Here is a 26,017-nt window from a genome sequence, read left to right as displayed (position 1 = left end):
AACTATAATGATTCAAAGTACCTAAACGCGGCTAGTGTTTTCAATAATGTGTTACTTTGAATGAAACTCGTAACCCTAATTTATAGTATGTCAGCTCTCCTTCGTGCGAAAGTCTCTGACTTTCATATGAAGGTCTCACCTTCGTGTGAGTTACCCGATCATATGAAGGTCACACCTTCACGTGACTTAACCGACATATAAAATTTTACGACGACTTAACTATATCGTGCGAAAGAGTCTGCCATTCATGCGAAGGTCTCCGACCTTCATGCAAATGACCTGTCATGAAAATAACATAATCATTAAAGTAACATAAACAAACATATTCAAAAGTCCATTATCCATTTACAATAATATTTAAAACCAAATGATTGAAATAAACATTACAGACTCGATATGAACTAGAGACTTACACAATATACATTAACACAGTTTCATCAATATTTTTTTAGTAGTAACACAACATGATGATCAACTTTTTAAACGTGCATTAGTTGCAGAAAGAAAAGAAACAAACCATCACAAGGTAACTTAGTGGTTAAGCCGTGATATCCTTGTAGAAGGTGTTAAGTTCGAATCTTATAGTAGCAAGAGAAGGGTTGAAAACAGCCCGTGAGTAATCTCAATGGCTGCGTACAATAGAATATGATGTTCGATTACTCGCTTTGCCAGCCAATGACAGGTAACCGAAAAAAGAAAATCTTAGAACATAATGTATTTTGATGCCTTGAAACGTATCTTTTAGTTACTTATGAAAATCTGGGAATACTCGAGGGACTGTTTTGTAAACTACCGTATATTTTATTTCCCTAGTCAGTCCCATCGTATCTCGTTTAAATTAAGCAACTGCAAACTCTGGCAAATACTCACACCACTAGGGTTTTTGTACAATTAAACAACAAGGGCACCAAAAATTCGAAATTAAGTGGTTATTATTTCAATTCAAACAAGGGTTTTTCTGGGCTTTTGCTCTCAATCAAGTTGTAGTAAAGATTTCGAATAATGATACTCATTTCGAGTTAATCAAGCTCATTAGTCTTTTTCTTGAAGACCGTTGATATACTTGAAGATGATTGCAGAAAAACCAAATTGGGTTCGTCATGAAGGCATGCAAATTTATTCAATTGATATTCAACCTGGTGGTCTTCGATTTGCTACTGGTGGTGGCGATCACAAGGTAGTTTTAATTTTTGAATTTCTTGTTTTTTTTTACGGTTATATGAATAAAGTTTGCAACTTTGTTTTATTTTTTAGGGTTTGGAGTGAAATTAAGATTCTTATTTCGTATTTGTTAATGTGCGTTGAATTTTACTGAAATTTTACTCGGAAGATTAACCTTAATTGTATAAAGTTAACAGCTTTCTGATCCCTAAATTAATGAACTGATGAGATTAATCAGAATTTAGGTTTTCAATATGCGTATTTAGTAATCATATTCTCGATTCTTGAATTCGTGTGTGTTTGGTGTATGAACGATTTAACATACTACTGTATGTCTTTTATATGTTTCTGCATAGTTAAAATGAAAGAAATTAAAATATAACCATAAAAGTTTCATGCTTTTTTGCCTTACTTTGTGTGAAAAATGACATTTGTTCATCATGTAGGTAAGGATTTGGAACATGAAATATGCTGACAAGATATTGGATTTGGATTCAGATAGACCCAAATTGGAACTTCTTGCTACTCTTCGTGATCATTTTGGGTCAGTCAATTGTGTTAGGTGGGCGAAACATGGACGCTACATTGCATCAGGTTCAGACGATAACATCATTCAAATTAACGAGCGAAAACCCGGTTCTGGAACCACAGAATTCGGTAGTGGTGAGGCACCTGATGTTGAAAATTGGAAAATTGTTTTCACTTTGAGAGGCCATACTGCTGATGTGGTAATTAACTACTTATTATTTAAAAAATTTGTTATTTCGTGTTATATCTACTTATGCTTTATAACTTTATAAAGTTAAGATTTAGTAATGGGGTTTTTATTCTCGTGCTTAGAGTAGGTAGATCTTAATTGGTCTCCAGATGATTCGACTTTAGCTAGTGGAAGCTTGGATAATACAGTTCATATATGGGATATGAGCAATGGTATCTGCACTGCGGTTTTAAGGGGTCATTCGAGTCTTGTTAAAGGCGTTACTTGGGATCCTATCGGTTCTTTTATTGCAAGTCAATCAGATGACAAAACTGTAATCTTTTGGCGAACATCAGATTGGAGCCTTGCACATAGGACAGATGGGCATTGGACAAAATCGGTATGTGTTATGACTTATGAGTATAGGTAACCAAATGGGCGGTTCAGCTGGGTTTGGGATAAAGTCTAAATGGGTCGCCTGGATTAGTTTTTTGCGTTTTTATTTTTTTATCATGTATAATTAGTGAGCTAAATAAACGGATAAGGTTTTATCTGTTCGGGGTACCGGGGAAGGGGAATATTTTTTACTCAGGCCTAACCGGGTTATCCTGTGACCGTTTACGACCCTTTTTCCTAGTAACCCTGCATAATTAAGGTGACTTATAACCTATTTGACATGTTCTCTTTTCATTTATTTATTTTGTACATTTGAGATGTTAGAGATAAAAGTAGCCAGAATTATACTATTTGGTTTGGGATGGCCACCTATAGTTTTCAGTGTTGCAGAACTAGGAATCACTCGTCGAGTACTCGGCGATTACTCGGTCAAACTTGGCCAAAACTTGGGATTACTCGGAAAATCGGTCAAAATCGGTCGAAGTTAAAGTTGGTCAACATCCGAGTACTCCTCGACTTACCAAGTAATCTCTTAAAAGTCGCGACCGAGTAATCACTAAAGATTTATGCAACCTTGTTTGTTTTACTTGCTAAATTTTGGGTTTCCCTTTTAAAATGGCACTTGAGTCTTTTGTGTTATGACTTTTTATCGATCCAGCTCGGATCCACTTTCTTCAGGCGGCTCGGGTGGTCCCCATGTGGTCATTTCATTACAACAACAAACGGTTATCAAAAGCCAAAATTTTCAGCACCTGTTCTAGAGAGGGGAGAATGGACTGCCTCCTTTGACTTTTTAGGTCATCATGCACCTATAACTGTCGTAAAGTTTAATCATTCCTTGTTTAAGGATGACACGAAAAATACCAAGGAACCAAAAATTGTCACTACGGGTTGGGCTAATGGGTCCTCAAAGAATGGTGGAAATGAATCACAACCGTACAATGTTATTGCTATAGGGAGTCAAGATCGAACCATTTCCGTGTGGAATACCACTAATCATCGCCCTCTATTTGTTGCTAGATCTTTCTTTTCTCAAAGTGTTGTTGACTTATCTTGGTAAGTCAAACTTACTTGCAATCAATCAGATACATTTTTTATATTCTTTTCATAGAACATCTACAATTAAACATTTAATTTCCAGTTTTTGAATTAATCACTTGGGTATTTGATTAAAGATCAAAACTTTTCATTTTTTTTTCAGGAGCCCAGATGGGTATTCCCTATTTGCTTGTTCCTTAGATGGGACCGTGGCTACTTTTCAGTTTGAGGTCAAAGAAATCGGTCAAAAGCTAAGTGATGCAGAACTAGAGGAATTGAAAAAAAACCGTTATGGTGACGTTAGAGGTAAACAAACTAACTTAGCCGAAAGTCCAGCACAGTTGCTTCTCGAAGCAGCTTCCAAAAAAGTTACAGGAAACGTCATAAACAATAATTCATCCGCCATTAAATCATCTTCAAAGGTTGAATCTTTATCGGATCTTGGTAAGAATCTTGATAATAATGTGTCAAATAAACCTGTTCAAGTGTCTAGTCCGGTAAAGCAAAGAGAATACCGACGACCCGATGGTCGGAAACGGATCATTCCAGAAGCCGTTGGTGTTCCTGTTCAAGGGGAAAGCATAAACATGTCCGTGGCTTCTCAAAGTCAAACAGTTGACTGTTTTGTAAAGTCAACTGATAACGGTAATTTAGGTCTTCGAGACCGTGAAGGCCCACCTGCTAAGAGGGCGATGATTGGAGGTTTAACGGCTCGAGCCACCGTTAGTGATAGTCTAATAATTGAAAAGGTTTCGACCACTGCCGATAAAGATGGAAATATTAGTGTCGAACCGATCGGATCTTCGAAGAATTTTGGTTCTTCGGGCCCCGTTAGAACCCTTTCGATTAGAGTAATTGATAGTAAAGGAGGGGATAGATCATACGTCTGTTTGGAAGCTCGTCATAAAGAATATGCAGCTAACGATATTATTGGCGTCGGGAGTACAAGTGTGATAAAAGAAACGGAAATTTGTTGCACAAGAAATGGTCAAACTCTTTGGTCTGACCGAATATCTGGCAACGTTACAGTTTTGGCCGGGAATGCCAATTTTTGGGCTGTTGGGTGCGAAGATGGATCCCTGCAGGTTTGTTTATTAACTTTACGTTCTTTTGGTGCTTGCATTTGTGATTATGGGTGGGAATTTGGTCGGGTTGTGTTGGCGTTTTCATTTGTATCCAACCAAAGCATGACCCGATTACATAAATGGGGTCTGGAATTTCTACGCCGACTCGGATACTATTAAATTTGACTTGACCCGCGTAACCCGGTTAGTTAAACGGGTCAATTAGTTTGGTGGTTGGTTTTGTACCGAATTTTTCAACTTTGTTGGGTTGCGGTGGGTTGATTTTTGGTTTGTGAAGCGATTTTTACTTAATTTTGAATTTGTTTATAGACACAAACCCTTTTAAAACTTAATCTGGTTAATGGGTTGGCCTGTTTACTTTATTCCAACTCAAACATGACTCGAAAACTTAAACGGGTTTGGATTATTTAACCTTGCCCTGTTTGTTTTTGCCGGGTTTCGTTTAGAATTGCCGCCTCTAGTTGTAACAATTGGATATTGAGCTTTTGTTATAATGATGTTTGTCTTAAAAGGTCTACACAAAATGTGGGCGGCGTTCTATGCCCACTATTATGATGGGTTCGACACCCGTGTTTATTGACTGCGATGATTCTTGGAAATTGTTACTGGTTACAAGGAGAGGGGTCGTATATGTATGGGATCTTTTCAACCGCAAGTGTATTCTTCATGATTCGTTGACGTCACTTTTGTCTTCGGACCCAAAGTCAACCGGTAACAACGAAAGTTAGACATGTTTATGTATGATCTTCGTGGCGTTAAACTTACACGTTGTACCCTTGACTTTTTGTTTCTTTAGGTTCACTAAAAGTAATATCTGCGAAGTTATCGAAGTCTGGATATCCGCTTGTTACGTTGGCTACACGTCATGCATTCATGTTTGATACGAGCCTCATGTGTTGGCTGCGTGTTGCCGATGATTGCTTCCCGGCTTCTAATTTTGTAAGTTCGTTTAATTTAGGGTTTCCTCAAAAAGGTGAATTGGCAGCCTTGCAAGTTGACGTGCGGAAACTCATGGCTCGAAAACCAGGCTGGAGCAGGTTTGTGTTTCTAAAAATATCCTAACTTTTATTCAATAAAATTTGAACTTTTACTATATTATTACTTAATTAATAAATAATTGATAATTATAGTTAATATAATTATAATAATAATAAAAAATAAAAAATAGTTTTTTTTATATATATATATATATATATTTTTTTTTTATAATTGAGCCGGTTTTATTTATATATATTTATATAAAATATAAATATATAAAAGAAATGAGAAACAATTGGGTTTGTTAAGGATTAATTGTTGAGATTTAAATAAACAAATCAATGGTTGATTTGAGGAAATACACAATTATGACATCATCATCATCCAAATCAATGGTTGAATTTCATAGTTATGAACTATTTAAAAGTCAAAATTCAATATTTTGACAAACGGTAGACATAATTAATGCTTTCCTTTTGTATATAAAATATAATATAAAGAAGATTAAGTTGTTGTGTTGCAGAGTAACTGATGACGGAGTGCAGACACGCGCCCATTTGGAAGCTCAGTTAGCATCTGCGTTATCGTTGACGTCTCCAAACGAGTATCGACAATGTCTTTTGTCGTATATTCGGTTTCTAGCTAGGTCGGTTTTATATTCTCTATAGATAACTTACTAAAATGTTACATTATATAAATAAAAAATATGTAGTTAAATTACCCTACAATTGCAGAGAAGCTGATGAATCTCGACTGCGTGAAGTGTGTGAGAACTTTCTTGGACCACCAACCGGAATGGCAGAAACCGCTACTTCTGATGCAACAAACGCTGTTTGGGATCCTTGCGTTCTTGTCAGTATTTTAATTTCTTGTTTACTTTTGTTATATTCTCTCCGTCCCAAAATTAATGTCCCGCTTTTACTTTTCAAGTCTTTCTTATACAACTTTGAATTTAAATATTTTTACTTGTGATATGTAATATTTGATGAAAATTATACCAACGAAAACACGTTTAAAACCGAATCCATTCATAAGATTTCATCAGATATTATATAGCACAAATAAAAATATTTAAAGTCAAAAGTTAGATATAAAGACTTTTAGTACAAATAAAAATATTTAAAGTCTAAAGTTAGATATAAAGACCTTGAAAAGTCAAACGAGACAGATATTTTGGAAAGTATGTATATATATGTATATATATATATATATGTATATATATATATATATATATATGTATATATGTATATATATATATATATATATATATATATATATATATATATATATATATATATATATTTATTTAAAATTTTATCTACTTATAAATGCAAAATGATGATAATAGTTATAGTTATGGGTATGGGTATATTTATATTTATTTTATATATCATTATTTATTTATTATAATTATTATAAGAATAACGGAATATAAAAATTATGGCGTCATCAATAAACTTCAATTGCATAATGACACTTCTATTGATTTTAGAAATAGATAGATCTTCACTTAGATTTTCTGTATGTTATTACTCAAAAATACGAACTCTACAGGGAATGCGAAAGCATAAACTTTTGAGGGAAGATATTCTTCCAGCAATGGCGTCAAACCGTAAAGTTCAACGGCTGCTCAACGAGTTCATGGATCTTTTATCCGAATACAAAAGCTCTAGCCCAAATCCGGACCCACTGGCTGCTACCACCAACAACGCTATCACTGCACAACCAGCAATATTAGCAACTGAAACACCACAAGAGACTAATGAAGTGGCTCAAACAGATTCTATCAAAGAACAACATCCATTGATATCGGATCAAATGGATGTTGTCCCACCCGGAACTAACAAATCTGACCCGGTCCCAGATGAAATGGCACCGTGAAGCGTTTATGATTCGACTTTTTTAATTTTTGATATAGGGCGTGGTCTAATTTTGTACTCTTGTCAACATTTCTACAGTTCATGTTTCAGAGTATTGTGTATAGGGATTTTTTGTTAGTCCCTCATTTTTTATTAGTTATCTAGTCTTGTATAACTTGGACTACATGATTTCAAGATTTGAGTTTGGTGCCATGGATTAGAGGTGCATATACAGAACCGGGTCTAAAATAACCGACCCATTTACCCGAAACCGGTTCCCATAGTATATGGTTCTTGATCTGGTTCTCAAGAAAAGAGCACCGGTTCCCAATGTAAACATTAAAATGGTTAAGATCTGGGTAAGAAGTGGTTCCAAAAAATCTGTTCTGAACCGGTTTTGATGAGCTGCACATTTTTTTCTTGAATAATATTGTGATTGTTTTTAACATTTTGGCATTTTTTTTTTTAATGTGTTAGGACCATTTTACACCTACAAGTTTAGTTTAAATACACGGTATTGTTTTGGTTGAAAACATACCAATAAACACACACAAATATCTCTGTAAACTTTCTCTAATTATTGTCAGTTATATATTTCTTTGATACTAATCCTATAATGGACCACTAACAATCACGCACTTCCAGTTACATTTCAGTTGGAATATCTTCACGCCCAAATTACACCAATGATGTTTTAAGGGTTAAAGTTACTACTCGAAACCAAGATATTTGGTCTCAATTCGACTTGTTCGTGATGAATGATAATACGAAAAAGACTCGTTGCAAGAGTTGTATGAAGTTTCTTGGCGAAAGTTCTAACTTTATGTTAGCATACATCTTGCCTGTACTCGTAAAGGAGTTATCCGTCAAAAGCTACACTTGGTTCAGATAGGTCATTATATACAATGCCGAAGGCCTTTGATTAGATTTTACGAAGTTTGTCATTCAACAAGGGCTTCCATTAAACCACTTCGACATTGAACTTACGAAGATAATCAAGCATCAAATACAATCGTGATATCAAATGGTAAACTTTACTACTCTTAGATTTGATGCTTTTAAATTATGGTGAGACGTAAAAAATGATATAATTGAAGGTTTTTGAAACTATAATATATAACGCTTCTATAACTTGTGATGTTTGAACCACACCACATGGTATGACAAATTCTTATTTAGGCGTTACGGCTCATTGGTTTAATCCCGAATCGTGGTTATTAATAAAAACGGAGAATTGATTTTAAAGTATTTGGCTAATCGTATACAGGAATAATTAATTTTACATGATACAGATGAATATAATTTAGCAGATCATTTTTTAAAATTTTACTGGATAATGCCTCCAATAATACTAGTGCTATGAATATGTTAAAATTACGTTTATAACTGGTTTAGATGGTGGTTTTTTCCCCCGTTGTGTTGCTGATGTTATAAATGTTATAAATTTGCTTGCGCAAGATTGTTTGAAATTTTGTAATGAATTACGTATGAAATTTCGAAGTTTATTAGTAAGTATATATATAATATATATTCGAGCAATCAACGATAAATGAACTGTAGAGCTTATCAAACTAAGATCTTGTTTTGATGATAATACTAGGTTGAATTCTACTTGCATTAGTCACTATGGCTCGTGACTTATAAGCCGTCCAACCTTCGACGATCAAATCGGTCTTTCTACTAGCGGTCGAATTATATCGGAGAAAAGATTAAGACTAACCCCCCGAAGCCGTGGAAGAATGTGTATGTTTGAAGGATTATGCGGACGTGATAGATAGGATACAAAATGAGATACAAATGGAAGGTCCATTAGGAGAAGACGTTGAAGAAACTATCATAAGAGATGACGAAGCTGAGTTATCACCTCCAACGACTAATTTAAATGAAGGTGAATTTGAACCCTTTGACGTTGAATAAAATATAGCGCAAATGTCGGATGACTTGTTGTATCATGATTAAAGTATAACAGGTGATGGTAACACCGAAACTCGATAGATTTTAGTCTAATATATTTCCGATTGATGGTTATGCCAAAGCTTGAAATGTATTAGCTTTTGTATAGTTGCATTGTTTAATTTAAAGTGTTGATAACTATTTATATTATTTATATTTTTAAAGCGGTATAAGTTATGATTATATTGTTTAACTGGATCCAAGGTTTCTATCTCGGATCAGAGTTTAGAAGGTCGGATGTTCATGAGGTGTCGATATCTGCGAACTTAGCTTCATCTAATGTTGGTGTAATCGGGGTTACGGATAAGAAGAAGAAGGGGATCAAAAGCAAAGAGTCAACGAGGGATGATGATTTCACGCCCGTGATGAAGTTTAAGTTTTGAGTTATAAAGAGCTTGGTTTTTTCGAGGGATTTATAAAATTGTGGCTTGTTGCCACATTCTACGACAAATTTAATTAGTAACGGGTTGTCCAATTTTTTTTTATCATATACCTTTAAAAACCGTTCGAGACGTAAGGATTATTAGTTTTCTCGGTTTTTTCTCTCCGTCTGGATATTGTTGTTTGGTTGGAATTAGTTTTAGTTGGCTAGTTGTTCATGTGTGTTTTGTCTTTGTTTAGATAGATGATTTGTTACTTTTGGTTAACTAAGTTTATTTACCTTGGTTGTGATCTCGTTGTTTAGTTTATTTCGGTTCGGCCCACTTGTGGATAGGGAATGATTAATGTTGTTCTTTGGTTGTTGTGTTTTATAATCTCGAGCCTAGCTTTTTCTATGGTTGTAGTTTTGATTGGCCTCTTTATCATTCGACAAATTGCCTTAGTTATAAGGTTTTCGTTATTTTTGTTAAAAAATAAATATAAAATTATTTTTAAATAGAATAGTTAAGTAACATTTTTCTTCATATATTTCATAAGTTATATTGGCCCAAGTGGTATATGTCGTTTGTCTTTAGGTTTAGGGGCTTTTATATGTCGTTTGTTATTGTTCCTAATTCTTTGTTAGTGGGTTAAACGTGGCCTGATAGTGGGGCACGTGTTTGTTTGAGAAGTTAATGAAGGTTTATTTAGGTTTATTACATGCATTTGCTTTTCATCTGTCTTTTCTTCTTCTGCTTTCTTTCTTCCTTTTGCTGGCGATTGTTCTCCATCGATTAGGGTTTTGTCTTTCTTTTGTGTTTTAATTTCAACTTTGTTGAAGATTGTCCTCCGCATCTGTAAGTGAAGTTTTTTTGTTGCTGGTGTTTTTAATCGGAATTTTACTATTGCTGGAAGATGATTATGTTATACATTGTTGGAAATTTTTGTGTTTATATGTGTTTGTGGTTATTGCAGGTGTTGTTGCTGTTGGTGTCTCTGTTTTCCTCTTCCTGTTTGCTCTTCGAGGTTTTTTTTTTTTTTTTTTTTTTTTTTTTTTTTTTTTTTTAATCTTTGTGGGGTTTTTGGTTGTGTGCATGGTGGTTTTTATGTGTTTGATTGTTGTTATATCTTTGTGTTTTTACTTTTTTATTTATCTTTGTTGTTGCATTAATTTTTTGGTCATTATTGTTTAGTTATGTTGGTTTTTTTGTTATTTTTGTTTACTGCTAGGGGTGTTTATGGTTGTATTATTTGTGTTGCAGGTTTTGTTGATAGTTGTTGTTTTGTGTTTACTATTTAAGGTATTTGTTGATTCTTTTTTGGTTTTTTTTACCTGCATTTTACATTTTTTGTGTTTGCTGATTATGTTGTTATTTGTGGTTTGTTCTTATATGTTCTTCAACGATTGATGTTGCCTTTTGATGTTATACCTAATTTGTTAAAAGTAATATTATGCCTAATAGTAGGAAGCGTCGAAAGGGTAGTTGTAGTGGTAGTGTTTTTAATGAATCGACTGATATTGTTGGTGTCGGAAGTTTGTTTCCTGCTGTTACTGCGCGTCAGCAGTCTTATAGGGCTGCTTTGCAGCGTGCTAATCGTTTACGTAATTCTGTTGGAACTAACTTATCGATCGATAATTCGGGTGTGAATATTGATGTTTGAAGTCGTTGTCGTTCGAGCTTTGGTGCTACTAATGTTAGGTCTATCAAAGATACGATTAGTCATAGTCAGGAACATCAGATAGCTGATATGGATATGAATTTTGGTAAGTTTCTCCTTTAGAATGTTTTTATTTTAGTTGTTAATTTATGTGTTTCCGAGTGTTGATATGTTTTTGTTTTGTTAAACTGTTTCAGGTGTCACTAGATATTACCAAGACTTAGGTGATTGTGATCATGTTTGTGAATACTGTAATGCTTTTTTTTTTTTGGTTTGACGAACGCATTAAAGTCTATTCTACTAGCCGTCGTTTACGTTATCATAAGTGTTGTATGGATGGTCGATTTGTCTTGCCTTTAGATAGTGATGTTCCGTTGTAAGTCAAACGTTTATTAGAGTCTAGACATTTTATGGATAATATTAGCGCTTATAATCAGATGTTCAGTATGACGTCTTATGGAGCGAAAATTGATGATACTGTCAACAGTCGCCGTGGTCCTTATGTATTTAAGATATCTGGACAGGTGTATCATTGGATGGGCTCTTTATGTCCTCTAGAAGATAGTATGCCTAGGTATTTGCAGTTATATATTTACGACACTGAGAATGAAGTGCGAAATATGATGTCTCATTTTGGTGGTCAAGAGGATAGTAGTTTAGATCCTATGGTTGTTGGACAGTTAATTAGTATATTGGATACACATAATCAGTTAGTTAAGTTGTTTAGAACTGCAAGGGATAGATATGTTGAGGCAGATGTTCCTAATTTCAAGATTAGGCTTTTTAGTGTGACAGGTAGTAGGCAATATGAATTACCTACTTCTAATGTAGTAGGGGAAATTGTGTATGGGGAAAATGTTAGAAGTGAAGGAGATTATGATGTGATAGTCTAGCTATGTAGTGGGACTCCTCAAAGGATTAATAAGTTGCATCAATTATACATGTCACTATAGTTCCCATTACTTTTTGTGTATGGTCAGACGGGCTATCACCCCGGTTTGAATTTAAGAGAGACCGGTCGGTTGATTAGAGGTCGTAGCAAGCGAATGACTATGAATATGTGTAAGAACCCAACCCATAATCCATACGATAAATTTTTTTTTTATACAACACAATTACACGCCAAATAATTTGTGTAACCCATTTCACGAGTTCCATTTAAAACGCACAACAATTAGTTGTTTACAAAAGGCACGAGGGCCACGAATAAAGTTTAGTACAAGTTTGACCCATTACTATTGATAGTTTACAATCCAAACGACACTTCGAGCATGGTTTGGGACTAAACTACCCAAAACGTTAGGCCAACATCAAAACTCCGACAAATCATCATCACGGGACGCCTAATGTCCGATAACCCCCTTGCCCTTAACTGCGCCTGCATCTAAAAAGATAAACAACGAGAGGGTAAGCTAACGCTTAGTGAATGCAATAATTATACACATACATATATAATCTACTTACATGCAATCACATACACAATTACCTCATACACGCTAGCTATTTAAAAGGCATACCAACGCAAGGCATAACGCTAAATCTCCAAGACCACAAGCTAGCACAACGAAAGCATATATAACTCGAACAATATAATATGCTACACTAAAACACATAACCATGGTTAACCAATCGTACAAGGGAATGGTACTTCGAATTTCCCATCGGTGTTCCCAACAACCGTCAGTGTACAACGAATTATATCACTAACCCCTGAGTGGTATCGAACGCCCGAACTTTAAACCCACCCGTCACGTGTAATGTGGTATCGAACGCCCGAACTTTAAACCCACACTTCACGCCCACACACATATATGACATGGTATCGAACGCCCGAACTTTAAACCCATATCATATAATGACTCGATGTGGTATCAAACGCCCGAACTTAAACCCACATCGAACCTCGTACAAGTAAATACATTATATACACACATGTATAATCATTTCACTCACCTCAAGTCTCTTGTGAAAGCTAATCGAGCTTGCAACCCTTCAATGTAACGTACCTATTACATTATGCATTTATTAACATACAATCTAGTTAAATTAAATGCCAACCACTAACCCTTGAGCATTTAATGACCCGATTGCATTAAATGACTCAACTACCCCAAAACCGCCCATTAATGGCCACGCCTCGTCATAGATCATTTAAGGCTAGTGATTAGGGTCTATGTACATCAACTAACATAAACTTGGTGTATTTCATAACCATTTCGCCCGATTAGGTCAACTAGTGCTCTTTTGACTCTTTGACTCACAAATGAAGTCAAACTTACACAATAACAACTCTTTCATCATTTTAAAAGTGCATTAATGACTAACAACATTATTTAGCACTTACAACCTTAAATCACAAGACCAAACCCTAGATAATAGCTATTTAGGGTTTCCTTTCAACAATCCAACCCAAAACCCACCCATTTAACCCTCAAATAGTTCACACTAGTTCTTATGAACCAAACCCTAGCTTAAACTAGTTAAAACTCGAGACTTAGAGTTAGAACTTACCAAGACTATGAACGTGTAGCTAGAGATACGATGAACAAATTTAATTCTCGCTTCTAGGATTGATTCACAAAACTTCACCTCCAAATCTTAAATTTAAACTAAGTGGGTTTTAGGATTTGAGAGAAAATTAAGAAAGAAAAAGGAAAAGAAATGAGAAAAGAAGAATAAGTGGTTGATATTAAAGGCTCCATCCAGATCTACACGCGAAAAGACCAATTTGCCCCTAAACCCTATATAAATTAAGCAGAATTCGGAGTCAGAATTGCAGATGTGTCGCGGCGCGGCTCCTTTGTCGCGGCGCGACATAAAGAAGGAAAAACCACCCTTCTTAACTCAAGTTCTGATCTGGTTTCACTTTGTTTGTCGCGGCGCGAACCCGTTTATCGTGGCGCGGACCCGTTTATCACGGCGCGACGTTAGCCTAGGTCTGGTCACTTCGACAATTAAACATGAATCAAGGGTTCAAACACAAACACAACAACTTTCACCCTTCCTATGCACGTCTATACCTCAACCTTAAGTCTCACACGACTCGATGCCAAACACGACACATTCATATACGCGTACACGCACGTATTTGAATACACTTATATATATATATATATATATATATATATATATATATATATATATATATATATATATATATATATATATATATATATATATATATATATACACACATATACATATATGCACTTACACCTAACCAACACTTTAGTTCAGCTAATCACATAACGAGTAGGTTATAAGCGTACTATTGATAAAGTACGTACCTTTAGACACGCACGGGAAAACGGGGTGTTACAACTCTCCCCCACTTAAATCATAGCGCGTCCTCATGATCCAAGCCTCATGACACGAGGGAAGATAAACCAACACAAATTCTTTGGACTCCCAAGTAAACTCGGAACCTTTACTACGACGCCATTGGACCTTAAAGTCCTCACCTCTTTGTTACGCAACATTTTAATCTTCTCATCGAGTATAGCAATCGGCTCTTCAACGTATTCTAACTTGTTGTTTAGCTCAATTTCGTCTAAAGGCATCCATGAAGAATCATCCGCAAGACACTTACGGAGGTGGGAAACATGAAATGTGTTATGGATCCCCGCAAGTTCTTCGGGTAATTCCAACCGATTCGCGACTTCACCAACACGAGCTAAAACCTTAAACGGCCCAATAAACAGAGGAGCTAACTTTCCCCGTTTTCGAAACCGAATAATACCCTTCCATGGCGAAACCTTAAGCATCACCATATCGCCTTCTTCAAATTCGATCAAACGTCTACGCTTATCGTCGTAAGACTTTTGCCTATCTTGCGCCTTTTTCAAATGTTCCCGAATTATAACGATTTTATCAGTTGTCTCCAATACCAAGTCGGAGCTCCCGACTTCCCTTTGACCCACATCACCCCAACAAATCGGACTTCGACACCTTCTACCATACAACATCTCATACGGTGGCATTCTAATACCAGAGTGAAAACTATTATTGTACGAGAATTTCACCAAAGGTAAATGTTCATCCCAACTACCACCGAAGTCAATGATACACGCACGTAACATATCCTCTAATGTTTGATTCGTACGTTCGGTTTGACCGTCCGTTTGAGGATGGTACGCCGTACTCATATTTACCCTCGTACCCATGTCTTCATGAAACTTCTTCCAAAATCGAGAAGTAAAACGCGTGTCCCGATCCGAAACAATAGACGCGGGAACGCCATGTCTCGATATCACATCTTTAATGAACATCTTCGCGAGTGCCTCTGACAATATTGCTTCTTTAATAGGAAGAAACAACGCACTCTTTGTCAATCTATCGACAATCACCCAAATAGTGTCAAATTGGGTTCTCGCCGTTTTCGGCAACTTGGTAATAAAATCCATGGTAATATGCTCCCACTTCCACATCGGAATTTCTAGCTGTTGCAACTTACCATACGGCTTTTGGTGTTCGGCTTTAACTTGCAAACACGTGACGCATTGCTCAACATACTTAACAACGTCGCGTTTCATGCCCGGCCACCAATAATCTTTCTTCAAATCATGGTACATCTTTGTCGCACCCGGATGTATGGAATACTTAGACTTGTGTGCCTCATCAAGAAGCACCTTTCGGAAATCACCCATCTTAGGCACCCACACTCTTTCTTGAAAAGACAATAAACCACGCGAACCCATCGTAATGAATTCCGATTGCCCCACAATTCGTTCCGCATGCTTGTTGTGAACGTAAGCCTCTATTTGAATCACACCAAGTTTCTCAAGAAAATCATTAGTAATAGTCATACGTAACAATCCCAATCGTAACGCCGGGTGGTGACTCTTTCGGCTTAACGCATCTGCGACCACATTCGCTTTGCCCGGATGATAAAGTATCTCACAATCATAGTCTTTCACCACATCCATCCATCTATGTTGACAAAAATTCAAATCCCGTTGATCAAAAAGATGTTTCAAACTCTTGTGATCCGAATAAATCGTACACTTGACACCATACAAGTAATGGCGCCAAATTTTCAAAGCATGGACCACTGCCGCTAATTCGAGATCATGAGTCGGGTATCTCTTTTCATGTTCCTTTAATTGGCGAGAGGCGTAAGCGATGACTTTACCTCGTTGCATTAGAACACACCCGAGCCCATTCAAAGAAGCATCACAATAGACCGTCATATCATCTACACCTTCCGGCAATACTAAGACCGGAACTTTACACAATTTCTCTTTCAATAATTGAAAAACGATTTCTTGCTCGTTTTCCCAATTAAAACTCACGTTCTTCCTCATCAATTTCGTCAATGGAGAAGCAATTTTAGAAAAGTCTTGGATAAACCGACGGTAGTAACCGGCCAATCCGAGAAAACTTCAGATTTCCGTAGGCGTAATCGGTCGTCCCCAATCCTTCACCGTCTCTATCTTCCCCGGATCTACTTGAATACCAACCTTGTTCACAATATGGCCAAGGAATTGGACCTCCCTTAGCCAAAATTCACATTTTGAGAATTTAGCATACAACTTCTCTTTTCTCAACGTCTTCAATACTTCGCGCAAGTGGTGTTCATGTTCCGTCATGCTCTTAGAATAGACAAGAATATCGTCAATGAACACAATTACTGACTTGTCCAACATAGGTTGGCACACTCGGTTCATAAGATCCATGAATGCCGCCGGTGCATTCGTAAGACCAAAAGGCATAACCACAAATTCAAAATGCCCGTAACGCGTTCGAAAGGCCGTTTTCTCGATATCTTCCTCACGGACCCGCATTTGATGATAGCCGGACCGTAGGTCAATTTTAGAGAAGTACGTAGCGCCTTGAATTTGGTCGAATAAATCGTCTATCCTAGGCAATGGATAACGATTCTTGATCGTCACCTTGTTCAACTCCCGATAGTCGATACACATCCGCATACTTCCATCCTTCTTTTTCACGAATAAAACTGGAGCACCCCATGGCGAAGCACTCGGTCGAATAAAACCCTTCTCAAGTAACTCTTGAATTTGATTCAACAATTCTTGCATTTCCGTCGGTGTTAAACGATACGGAGTTTTAGCAATGGGAGTAGCTCCCGGGACCAACTCAATGCGAAATTCGACTTGTCTTTCCGCCGGAACACCCGGTAACTCATCCGGAAAAACATCTTCAAACTCACTTATCACCAGAATTTCATGAATGGGTGGTGGCTCATCACGAGTATCAACAACATGAGCAAGGAAAACCATTCCACCGGTAACAACGAGTCGACGTGCCCGTGCAAAAGTGCATATCGGCACCGGTCTCCTTCGTTTATCACCATGAATAATTAACTCTCCCCCACTTGGGGTCTTCACACGAATAGATTTTTCATGGCATGCAATATCGGCTCTATTATGATCGAGCCAATCCATACCAACCACGATATCAAAATCACCCAACGTCATCGGAATGAGATCAATATTAAAGTTCTCGGAACCAAACACAACATTACAATTCTTACACACATCGACCACTAGCACCGTCTTGCCATCTGCTATTTCGACTTCTACCGGACGACTTAACTTAGGTAACGGTTTATTAAGTTTAGGCACAAATTTTGGAGACACAAACGATAAATTTGCACCGCTATCAAATAGAATCCTTACCGGATTAGAGTTAACCATGAAAGTACATGAAACGACTTCATTGGATTGCTTGGCTTCGTCATTAGTCATCAAATAATTATGTCCCCTAGCCGACCCCGCCGCCTTCTCCATTCTTTTAACATGATCATTTCGGAGTTCGGGGCACTCCGACTTTCGGTGCCCTTCTTTTTGACAATTAAAACACGTGATTGTATTAGTAGACGGTTTTGGGCAATCACGGGAGTAGTGACCCTTTTGCCCACAATTGAAACATGTGACCATGTGACCGTTAGAAACACCCCTCTTCACGCTACCGACACTTTCGGATGCTCCCCTACTCTTCTTGTTCGAAAAATTAGAAGCTTCAAACTTTCGTTTACTCGGCGCATAACTAATCGGACTCGGAGCTTGCGCTTCAAATCCCTTCGCCACCGCCAAAAGCTTAGCAAAGGTCTCAACATGACCAATACTAATTTTACCCTTCAAATCATCTCTAAGGGTCGCATGAAAGTCTTCCATTAACAATTGATCATTCCCCACATACTCGGGGCAAAAACGCGCCTTAGCGAGAAAGTTGGTTTTAAGAGTGTTTAGGTCCAAAGACCCTTGACGCATGTTCCTTAACTCGTTGCGCAATTTGGAAAGATCCGCTTGCGTACGGTATTCGAGGAAAAACTCCTTCTTGAACTCCGCCCAAGACAACCCCACAAAGGCCGCATCACCCACCATATCAATTTTACCATCGAGCCAATCTTTAGCATGACCCCTCAACAAACTAGTAGCAAGTCTAGTCTTCTTCTCGGGTGGGCACTCGGTCATGCGAAAACAACCTTCAACATCGGAAATCCAAGCCGCACTCTTCATGGGGTCGGGATCCCCGTGAAAGTGAGGAGGCTTAGTTGCCAAGAAGTTCTTATAGCTAAACTCCAACTCGTCCACATTTTGAGGTCTAGGAAACCTCCTTTCAACTTCTTCTTTAACGGCATTAGTCATCCGTTCTTGAATCATATCGACGATTTGTTCCGAAACCGACTCTTCGAATATTTGTTTAACCCTTCGTGAGAAAACCGATACATAGTTTTCTAAAGCGGTCTCAATCTTGGTAGTCATCTCATCTTCCTCCACATGAGAGGGACCACCATTGCCATTCGTATTCGTTCCGTTTCTCGTCTTCATTCTAAAGATTAAAAATGGATTAGACATCGCCATTAATTTAATACACATATATACCTATGCATATGACCTCACACATATCACATCTAGCTCGATACTTGTCGCACATCCTTGCTTGACTTGACTTGCAACCGTAATAGTGGTCGCAACTCACTATTACGCTCACATGCCGTGCCATGCTCAAACGTATCACAACCATCTCGCTCGATGTTCAAAACAATAACACATGATTAGTAATATCATATCATAGCATAGTTAGTTCACCTATGCATTAAAGAACTAATCAAAGCCCGCACTGACCCGTAGTCCTACAAGTCCCGCATATAATTCCACAACACAAAAGTCTAAATCTAGGCGCCTATCTCAAGTCACCTAAATCCCTCAGACCATGCTCTGATACCACTTGTAAGAACCCAACCCATAATCCATACGATAAATTTTTTTTAATACAACACAATTACACGCCAAATAATTTGTGTAACCCATTTCACGAGTTCCATTTAAAACGCACAACAATTATTTGTTTACAAACGGCACGAGGGCCACGAATAAAGTTTAGTACAAGTTTGACCCATTACTATTGATAGTTTACAATCCAAACGACACTTCGAGCATGGTTTGGGACTAAACTACCCAAAACGTTAGGCCAACATCAAAACTCCGACAAAGCATCATCACGGGACGCCTAATGTCCGATAACCCCCTTGCCGTTAACTGCGCCTGCATATAAAAAGATAAACAACGAGAGGGTACGCTAACGCTTAGTGAATGCAATAATTATACACATACATATATAATCTACTTACATGCAATCACATACACAATTACCTCATACACGCTAGCTATTTAAAAGGCATACCAACACAAGGCATAACGCTAAATCTCCAAGACCACAAGCTAGCACAACGAAAGCATATATAACTCGAACAATATAATATGCTACACTAAAACACATAACCATGGTTAACCAATCGTATAAGGGAATGGTACTTCGAATTTTCCATCGGTGTTCCCAACAACCGTCAGTGTACAACGAATTATATCACTAACCCCTGAGTGGTATCGAACGCCCGAACTTTAAACCCACCCATCACGTGTAATGTGGTATCGAACGCCCGAACTTTAAACCCATACTTCACGCCCACACACATATATGACATGGTATCGAACGCCCGAACTTTAAACCCATATCATATAATGACTCGATGTGGTATCGAACGCCCGAACTTAAACCCACATCGAACCTCGTACAAGTAAATACATTATATACACACATGTATAATCATTCCACTCACCTCAAGTCTCTTGTGAAAGCTAACCGAGCTTGCAACCCTTCAATGTAATGTACCTATTACATTATGCATTTATTAACATACAATCTAGTTAAATTAAATGCCAACCACTAACCCTTGAGCATTTAATGACCCGATTGCATTAAATGACTCAACTACCCTAAAACCGCCCATTAATGGCCACGCCTCGTCATAGATCATTTAAGGCTAGTGATTAGGGTCTATTTACATCAACTAACATAAACTTGGTGTATTTCATAACCATTTCGCCCGATTAGGTCAACTAGTGCTCTTTTGACTCTTTGACTCACAAATCAAGTCAAACTTACACAATAACAACTCTTTCATCATTTTAAAAGTGCATTAATGACTAACAACATCATTTAGCACTTACAACCTCAAATCACAAGACCAAACCCTAGATAATAGCTATTTAGGGTTTCCTTTCAACAATCTAACCCAAAACCCACCCATTTAACCCTCAAATGGGTCACACTAGTTCTTATGAACCAAACCCTAGTTTAAACTAGTTAAAACTCGAGACTTAGAGTTAGAACTTACCAAGATTATGAACTTGTAGCTAGAGATACGATGAACAACTTTAATTCTCGCTTCTAGGATTGATTCACAAAACTTCACCTCCAAACCTTAAATTTAAACTAAGTGGGTTTTAGGATTTGAGAGAAAATTAAGAAAGAAAAAGGAAAAGAAATGAGAAAAGAAGAATAAGTGGTTGATATTAAAGGCTCCATCCAGATCTACACGCGAAAAGACCAATTTGCCCCTAAACCTTATATAAATTAAGCAGAATTCGGAGTCAGAATTGCAGATGTGTCGCGGCGCGGCTCCTTTGTCGCGGCGCGACATAAAGAATAAAAAACCACCCTTCTTAACTCAAGTTCTGATCTGGTTTCACTTTGTTTGTCGCGGCGCGGACCCGTTTGTCACGGCGCGGCGTTAGCCTAGGTCTGGTCACTTTGACAATTAAAGATGAATCAAGGGTTCAAACACAAACACAACAACTTTCACCCTTCCTATGCACGTCTATACCTCAACCTTAAGTCTCACACGACTCGACGCCAAACACGACACATTCATATACGCGTACACGCACACATTTGAATACACCTATATATATATATATACACATATATACATATATGCACTTACACCTAACCAACACTTTAGTTCAGCTAATCACATAACGAGTAGGTTATAAGCGTACTATTGATAAAGTACGTACCTTTAGACATGCACGGGAAAACGGGGTGTTACAATATGTATTACAGTTATCAAATTCGTGACAGAGCTGGTGCTGGTAGTTCGTTAACGAGGTCGGGTAGGTTATTCCAACAATATATAGTTACAGCCTATTGCAGTATTGAGTTAGAAAGAATAGGCTATATAAGGAACAATCAATATAACATAAGAAATGAGTATCTGTGTGGTGTACATGATGCTATTAATAGAGGTGACCAAATGGGTTTTGATGTGGGTAGTCGTGTTATTCTTCTGGCTTCGTTCACTGGAAGTCCAAGATTTATGTACAGTCACTACCTTGACGCTTTAGCAATTTGTAGAGTTCATGGAAATCCGAAGTTCTTTATTACATTTACATGTAACTCAAAGTGGCCAGAGATACGTCGATATCTAGCTGTATTTTCTCATTTGACTACTGCTGACCGAGCTGATATTGTGACGCGTATATTTGAGCTTAAAGTGAGTAAATTTGTTGAGTACCTGAAGCAGGAGAGGCCATTTGGTCGTGTAATTGCAGGTATTTCATATTTTGTTTCCTCCTCAATTTTTTAAATATTTTATGTTACGTTTTAATTATGAACATATACAGATTTGTAATTGAATTTTGTGTTTTTTTTAAATACACTTTTATACACTATTGAGTTTCAGAAACGTGGAACGCCTCACTGTCACACCTTATTGTGGACTTAGTCTCTTACTCTAAGCTTATGTAATATTGATGATTATGTATCGGCTGAATTACCTGACCTAAAGGTCGATCATCTTGGTTACAAAGTGGTTTCAGAATTTATGATTCATGGTCCGTGTGGAGCTATTAATGTATCAGCTCCATGTATGGACCGTTTTGTTTGCACGAAAAAGTTTCCAAAGTCGTTGAATATGAATACTTATTTTGATAAAAATGGATACGCACAGTATCGAAGAAGAAATACTGGTGTGACGACTAAGAAAGGTGGTGTCGATTTAGATAACAGTTATGTGGTCCCCTATAACTGTAATCTTTGTCTTATCTTTCATGCTTACATAAATGTTGAATATTGTGGGTGGACGATGCTAATTAAGTATTTGTTCAAGTATATATCGGAGGGAACTGATAGGATAGTGATGCGTGCCTCACGCGATATTGGTCAACAGCAGTCAGAAACAGAAAATCGATCAAGAAGGGTAGATGAAATCCAAAATTTCATTGATGGCCGATTTATATGTCCTTACGAAGCCTGTTGGAGAATGTACGGATTTTCGATACATCATAGGGAACTGGCGGTACAACTTTTGGCTGTTCACTTAGAGCACCAGCAGCTCTTACGTTTTCATTCACAACAACGGTTGGAATCTATAGTAAACAATAACTAATGTAAGAAAACTACATTGACCGAATGGTTGGAGTATAATAGAAGATACTCAGAAGGTCATCATTTGACTTATCTTGACTTTCCAAAGGAGTTTGTTTGGTCAGACAAGGATAAATGTTGGACTCGCAGGCGCAATCTGAATAAACCGTTGGTAGGAAGGCTAACATATATGCATCCGACTACCGGTGAAGTTTTTATTTAAGAATGTTGTTGTGTCACCAAAAGGGTTGTAAGACGTTTGAAGAAATAAGAGTGGTAGGAAGAATACAACATTCCAATTATCGTTCATTCAGCCTGTGAAGGTCTTGGTTTATTGGGGAACGACAGTGAATGGACAACAGCGCTACAAGAAGCAAGTGCATCTACTACACGTGCGCAACTCCGATCATTGTTCGTCCAAATGCTTATGTTTTGTGAAGTTATGAGTCCACTTCGATTATGGAATGAAAATTTGGAACTTATGGCTGACGATATTCCTTTAAGGGCTGCAGATTCTTTACACATCGATAATTTACATATCAATGATACGGAATTAAGGCAGTATGTCTTATGTGAGATTGAAGTGATATTAAATAGTTATAACAAGTCTATAACAGATTTTGGTTTGCCTCCGCTGTCAGAAAATCTACTGCGCGAGCTGAATAAACGACTAATAATGGAGGAACGCAATTATGATCGTCAGGCGCTACGTAATGAATTTGAGATCCTAATTTTGAAAAGGAACGAGAAACAAAAGTTCATTTATGATTTAGTAGTTAACGCCTCAGTTAAAAAAAACAAGAATTAATCTTCGTATATGGTTTTGGAGGCACTGGCAAGACAATTCTATGGAAATGTATTATTACATACCCAAGGTTTGAAGGGAATGGCGCAACCGAGAGCAATAATTGATTTGAAACCAGGAGAAGGACACAAAGAACTTGAAGCGAATATTTATCGTACATGGGTATCGCAGCACTACATAACGAAAGAAGATGTCCACCTTAACTGTGTGCTCTTAGATCATTATGTAAAAACTACCACTCTCCATTCTGTTAATATTTAAATCAACTCTCTGGTTTTCATAACCTAATTTGAATACACGAGTAGGGACATGCAATCCAAGCCTATATGGACATCTAAGAACAACGCTATTTTGCACCAATCATAACAGTAGGCGCTGCTTACACAATCAGACGATTTCGCTGTGAAGTAACAAAGAATTGGAAAAAAAAGATAAACAACTCAACAATTCTGTTCTTTGGCCTAGGAACAAATTTTCAACCAATAACACCAGATAACTTCCCCAGTCACTATTTCGAATTCAACACATACGAATACATAAAGGAACACGTCCAGAAAGAACCATTTAGCACAGGTATACACGTCTTCAAGCAGTTCGTTCAATAATAGTTATTTCAGGTAATTTAACACTTTCTTTACTGCATACTATATAGCGTGCATTCAAAGTGTAAGCGAAGCCGCCCCAGCAGGACACTCCAAAAATAAAGAGGACCATCAACCTTATCGACCTCAAGTAAACACCAACACAAGCACATCCTACAGTTACACATAAACCATAAAAACTATTGTAATTACTAACATAAATATTTTGCGATACCAACAGAATCGAGCTAGGACTATGGGGTGACCAAGCAACTGAGTTCGACATGGAAATGTACCAACTGTTGGAGAAACCAGTTGTGCAAGCAGCCAATAACTTTTGGGCAAAAATTTATGCAGGTAACTGAGACGACCCGTCAAGTACCCTTAACGGCTCCGTCACTTGGTCCCATAGCTTGATCATAACTCAAAATGAATTTAATAAATAACATTGCATTCTTTATTTAAAAATAATTTCCTATAAAGGAAACCTGTCATAAATGTAAGTTTAGAAAAATCAACATAAGTAATTAACCAAAAGTTGACCAAAACCAAGTCAACAAACACCTACAATTTAATGTAACCAAAATAGAATGCAAGTTTAATGTTTAACAAAAGCTGCCAACATGTATGCAGACTCTCTAAGCACAGCGGAAGCAATCAATCAAGTACCTGAGAAAACATGCGAGTAAACTGTCAACAAAAATGTTTAGTGAATTATAGGTTTAAATAACGTATAAGCTTTAGACCACAAGATTTCAAATGTTAGAAAACATAAAAACATTATTCCATTAACCCGTGAGCCACCTGGTAACCACTTAATCATTCCTTACCCTTAACATACAACAATATACATTGAACAGGTGTATCTTCAAAAATTACGAAGTATTAATACATTTCGATTATAAATTGCTAGTGCGACTAGCACGTAATGGGGCTGTCAAGCCCGATAGATCTATCCATAGAATTCGCGTTCACCAGTAGAAACTAGTGATTACAGTTACCAGATTAGGAAATATTTTTGATCAACTCACAATGAATCATTTAATATAATTTCCACTTGTGTCTAAAATGTAAAACAAAAGTTGCATGTAATCTCATCCCAAAAATACTTTAAAACAGTATGTTAAATGGGACTATAACTCACTTTAAGAAAACGAAGCAAAAAGGAAATAGGTATGCGAACAACAAAGGTAAATGATCAAGAATGATCACAACTCCGACCTAAAAATAAAGCAGGTCGATATAAATAACTAACTTAGGTCAAGTCTTAGTATGTTAACCATAGTGCTTGTTGTAGTCCAGTAAAGAACAGCAATCAGTATGATTCGGTATGATCAGGACAGCGTAAAACACGTACTTTCTATTTTTAGAAAGTTTCTATTTTTAGTAAGTTTCCATTTTTGGAAAGTTTCGATTTTTGAAAATTTTCTATTTTTGGAAAATATCCTTATTTAGAAAAGTCAACAAAAGTCAATTGAAAGTCAAAGTCAACTCAAAAGTCAACTCGAGTCAACTTTGGTCAAACTTAGTCAACCTTAAAGTTAAAGTGTAAATCACATTAATAATATAAGTTATAATATCATTTAAAATAATATTAGTATAAACTAGTCATATCATAAGTTTGATTAAATTAAATTGAATTATAAAGTTAATATAAGTTTAAATGATATAATAGATATAACATAAGTATTTAATTAATTAATTAAATATGAGTCATATCATAAGTATTATAAATTAATAATGAATTATTAATCATTATGAAATGTTACACA

At 36.8% G+C, this 26,017-nt stretch overlaps 2 protein-coding genes across 2 annotated transcripts; both read left to right on the top strand.

Moving 5' to 3' along the window:
* Nucleotides 1–891: 891 nt before the first annotated feature.
* On the top strand, nt 892–7,409 carry LOC139851909 (protein HIRA-like). The gene is made up of 10 exons (XM_071841108.1): nt 892–1,177; nt 1,608–1,889; nt 2,007–2,258; nt 2,913–3,310; nt 3,456–4,377; nt 4,890–5,088; nt 5,174–5,414; nt 5,879–6,001; nt 6,090–6,207; nt 6,910–7,409. The coding sequence occupies exons 1-10, from the start codon at nt 1,070–1,072 to the stop codon at nt 7,234–7,236; spliced, it is 2,970 nt and encodes a 989-aa protein (XP_071697209.1). The 5' UTR covers nt 892–1,069; the 3' UTR covers nt 7,237–7,409.
* Nucleotides 7,410–21,546: 14,137 nt separating this feature from the next.
* Nucleotides 21,547–23,667, top strand: LOC139854739 (uncharacterized). Its single transcript, XM_071844026.1, has 5 exons — nt 21,547–22,045; nt 22,118–22,121; nt 22,233–22,866; nt 22,969–23,065; nt 23,174–23,667. Exons 1-5 carry the CDS (start codon nt 21,547–21,549, stop codon nt 23,665–23,667), a joined length of 1,728 nt encoding a protein of 575 aa, XP_071700127.1.
* The last annotated feature ends 2,350 nt before the right edge of the window (nt 23,668–26,017 follow it).

This window comes from Rutidosis leptorrhynchoides, chromosome 6 (assembly GCF_046630445.1).
Source record: "Rutidosis leptorrhynchoides isolate AG116_Rl617_1_P2 chromosome 6, CSIRO_AGI_Rlap_v1, whole genome shotgun sequence".
NCBI lineage: Eukaryota > Viridiplantae > Streptophyta > Magnoliopsida > Asterales > Asteraceae > Rutidosis > Rutidosis leptorrhynchoides.
The sequence above is the reverse complement of the archived record's forward strand: the minus strand, read 5'-3'. Positions and strand labels throughout refer to the sequence as shown.

Bases quoted from the DNA above. Each gene is read 5' to 3' on its own strand.
- LOC139854739 (XM_071844026.1), top strand. From the start codon at position 21,547: ATGTATTACAGTTATCAAATTCGTGACAGAGCTGGTGCTGGTAGTTCG. The intron at 22,867-22,968 runs GTAAACAATAAC...GACTTTCCAAAG, and splicing joins AACAACGGTTGGAATCTATA to GAGTTTGTTTGGTCAGACAA. The intron at 23,066-23,173 runs GTGAAGTTTTTA...TCGTTCATTCAG, and splicing joins ATATATGCATCCGACTACCG to CCTGTGAAGGTCTTGGTTTA.
- LOC139851909 (XM_071841108.1), top strand. From the start codon at position 1,070: ATGATTGCAGAAAAACCAAATTGGGTTCGTCATGAAGGCATGCAAATT. The intron at 5,415-5,878 runs GTTTGTGTTTCT...GTTGTGTTGCAG, and splicing joins CGAAAACCAGGCTGGAGCAG to AGTAACTGATGACGGAGTGC. The intron at 6,002-6,089 runs GTCGGTTTTATA...CTACAATTGCAG, and splicing joins TATATTCGGTTTCTAGCTAG to AGAAGCTGATGAATCTCGAC.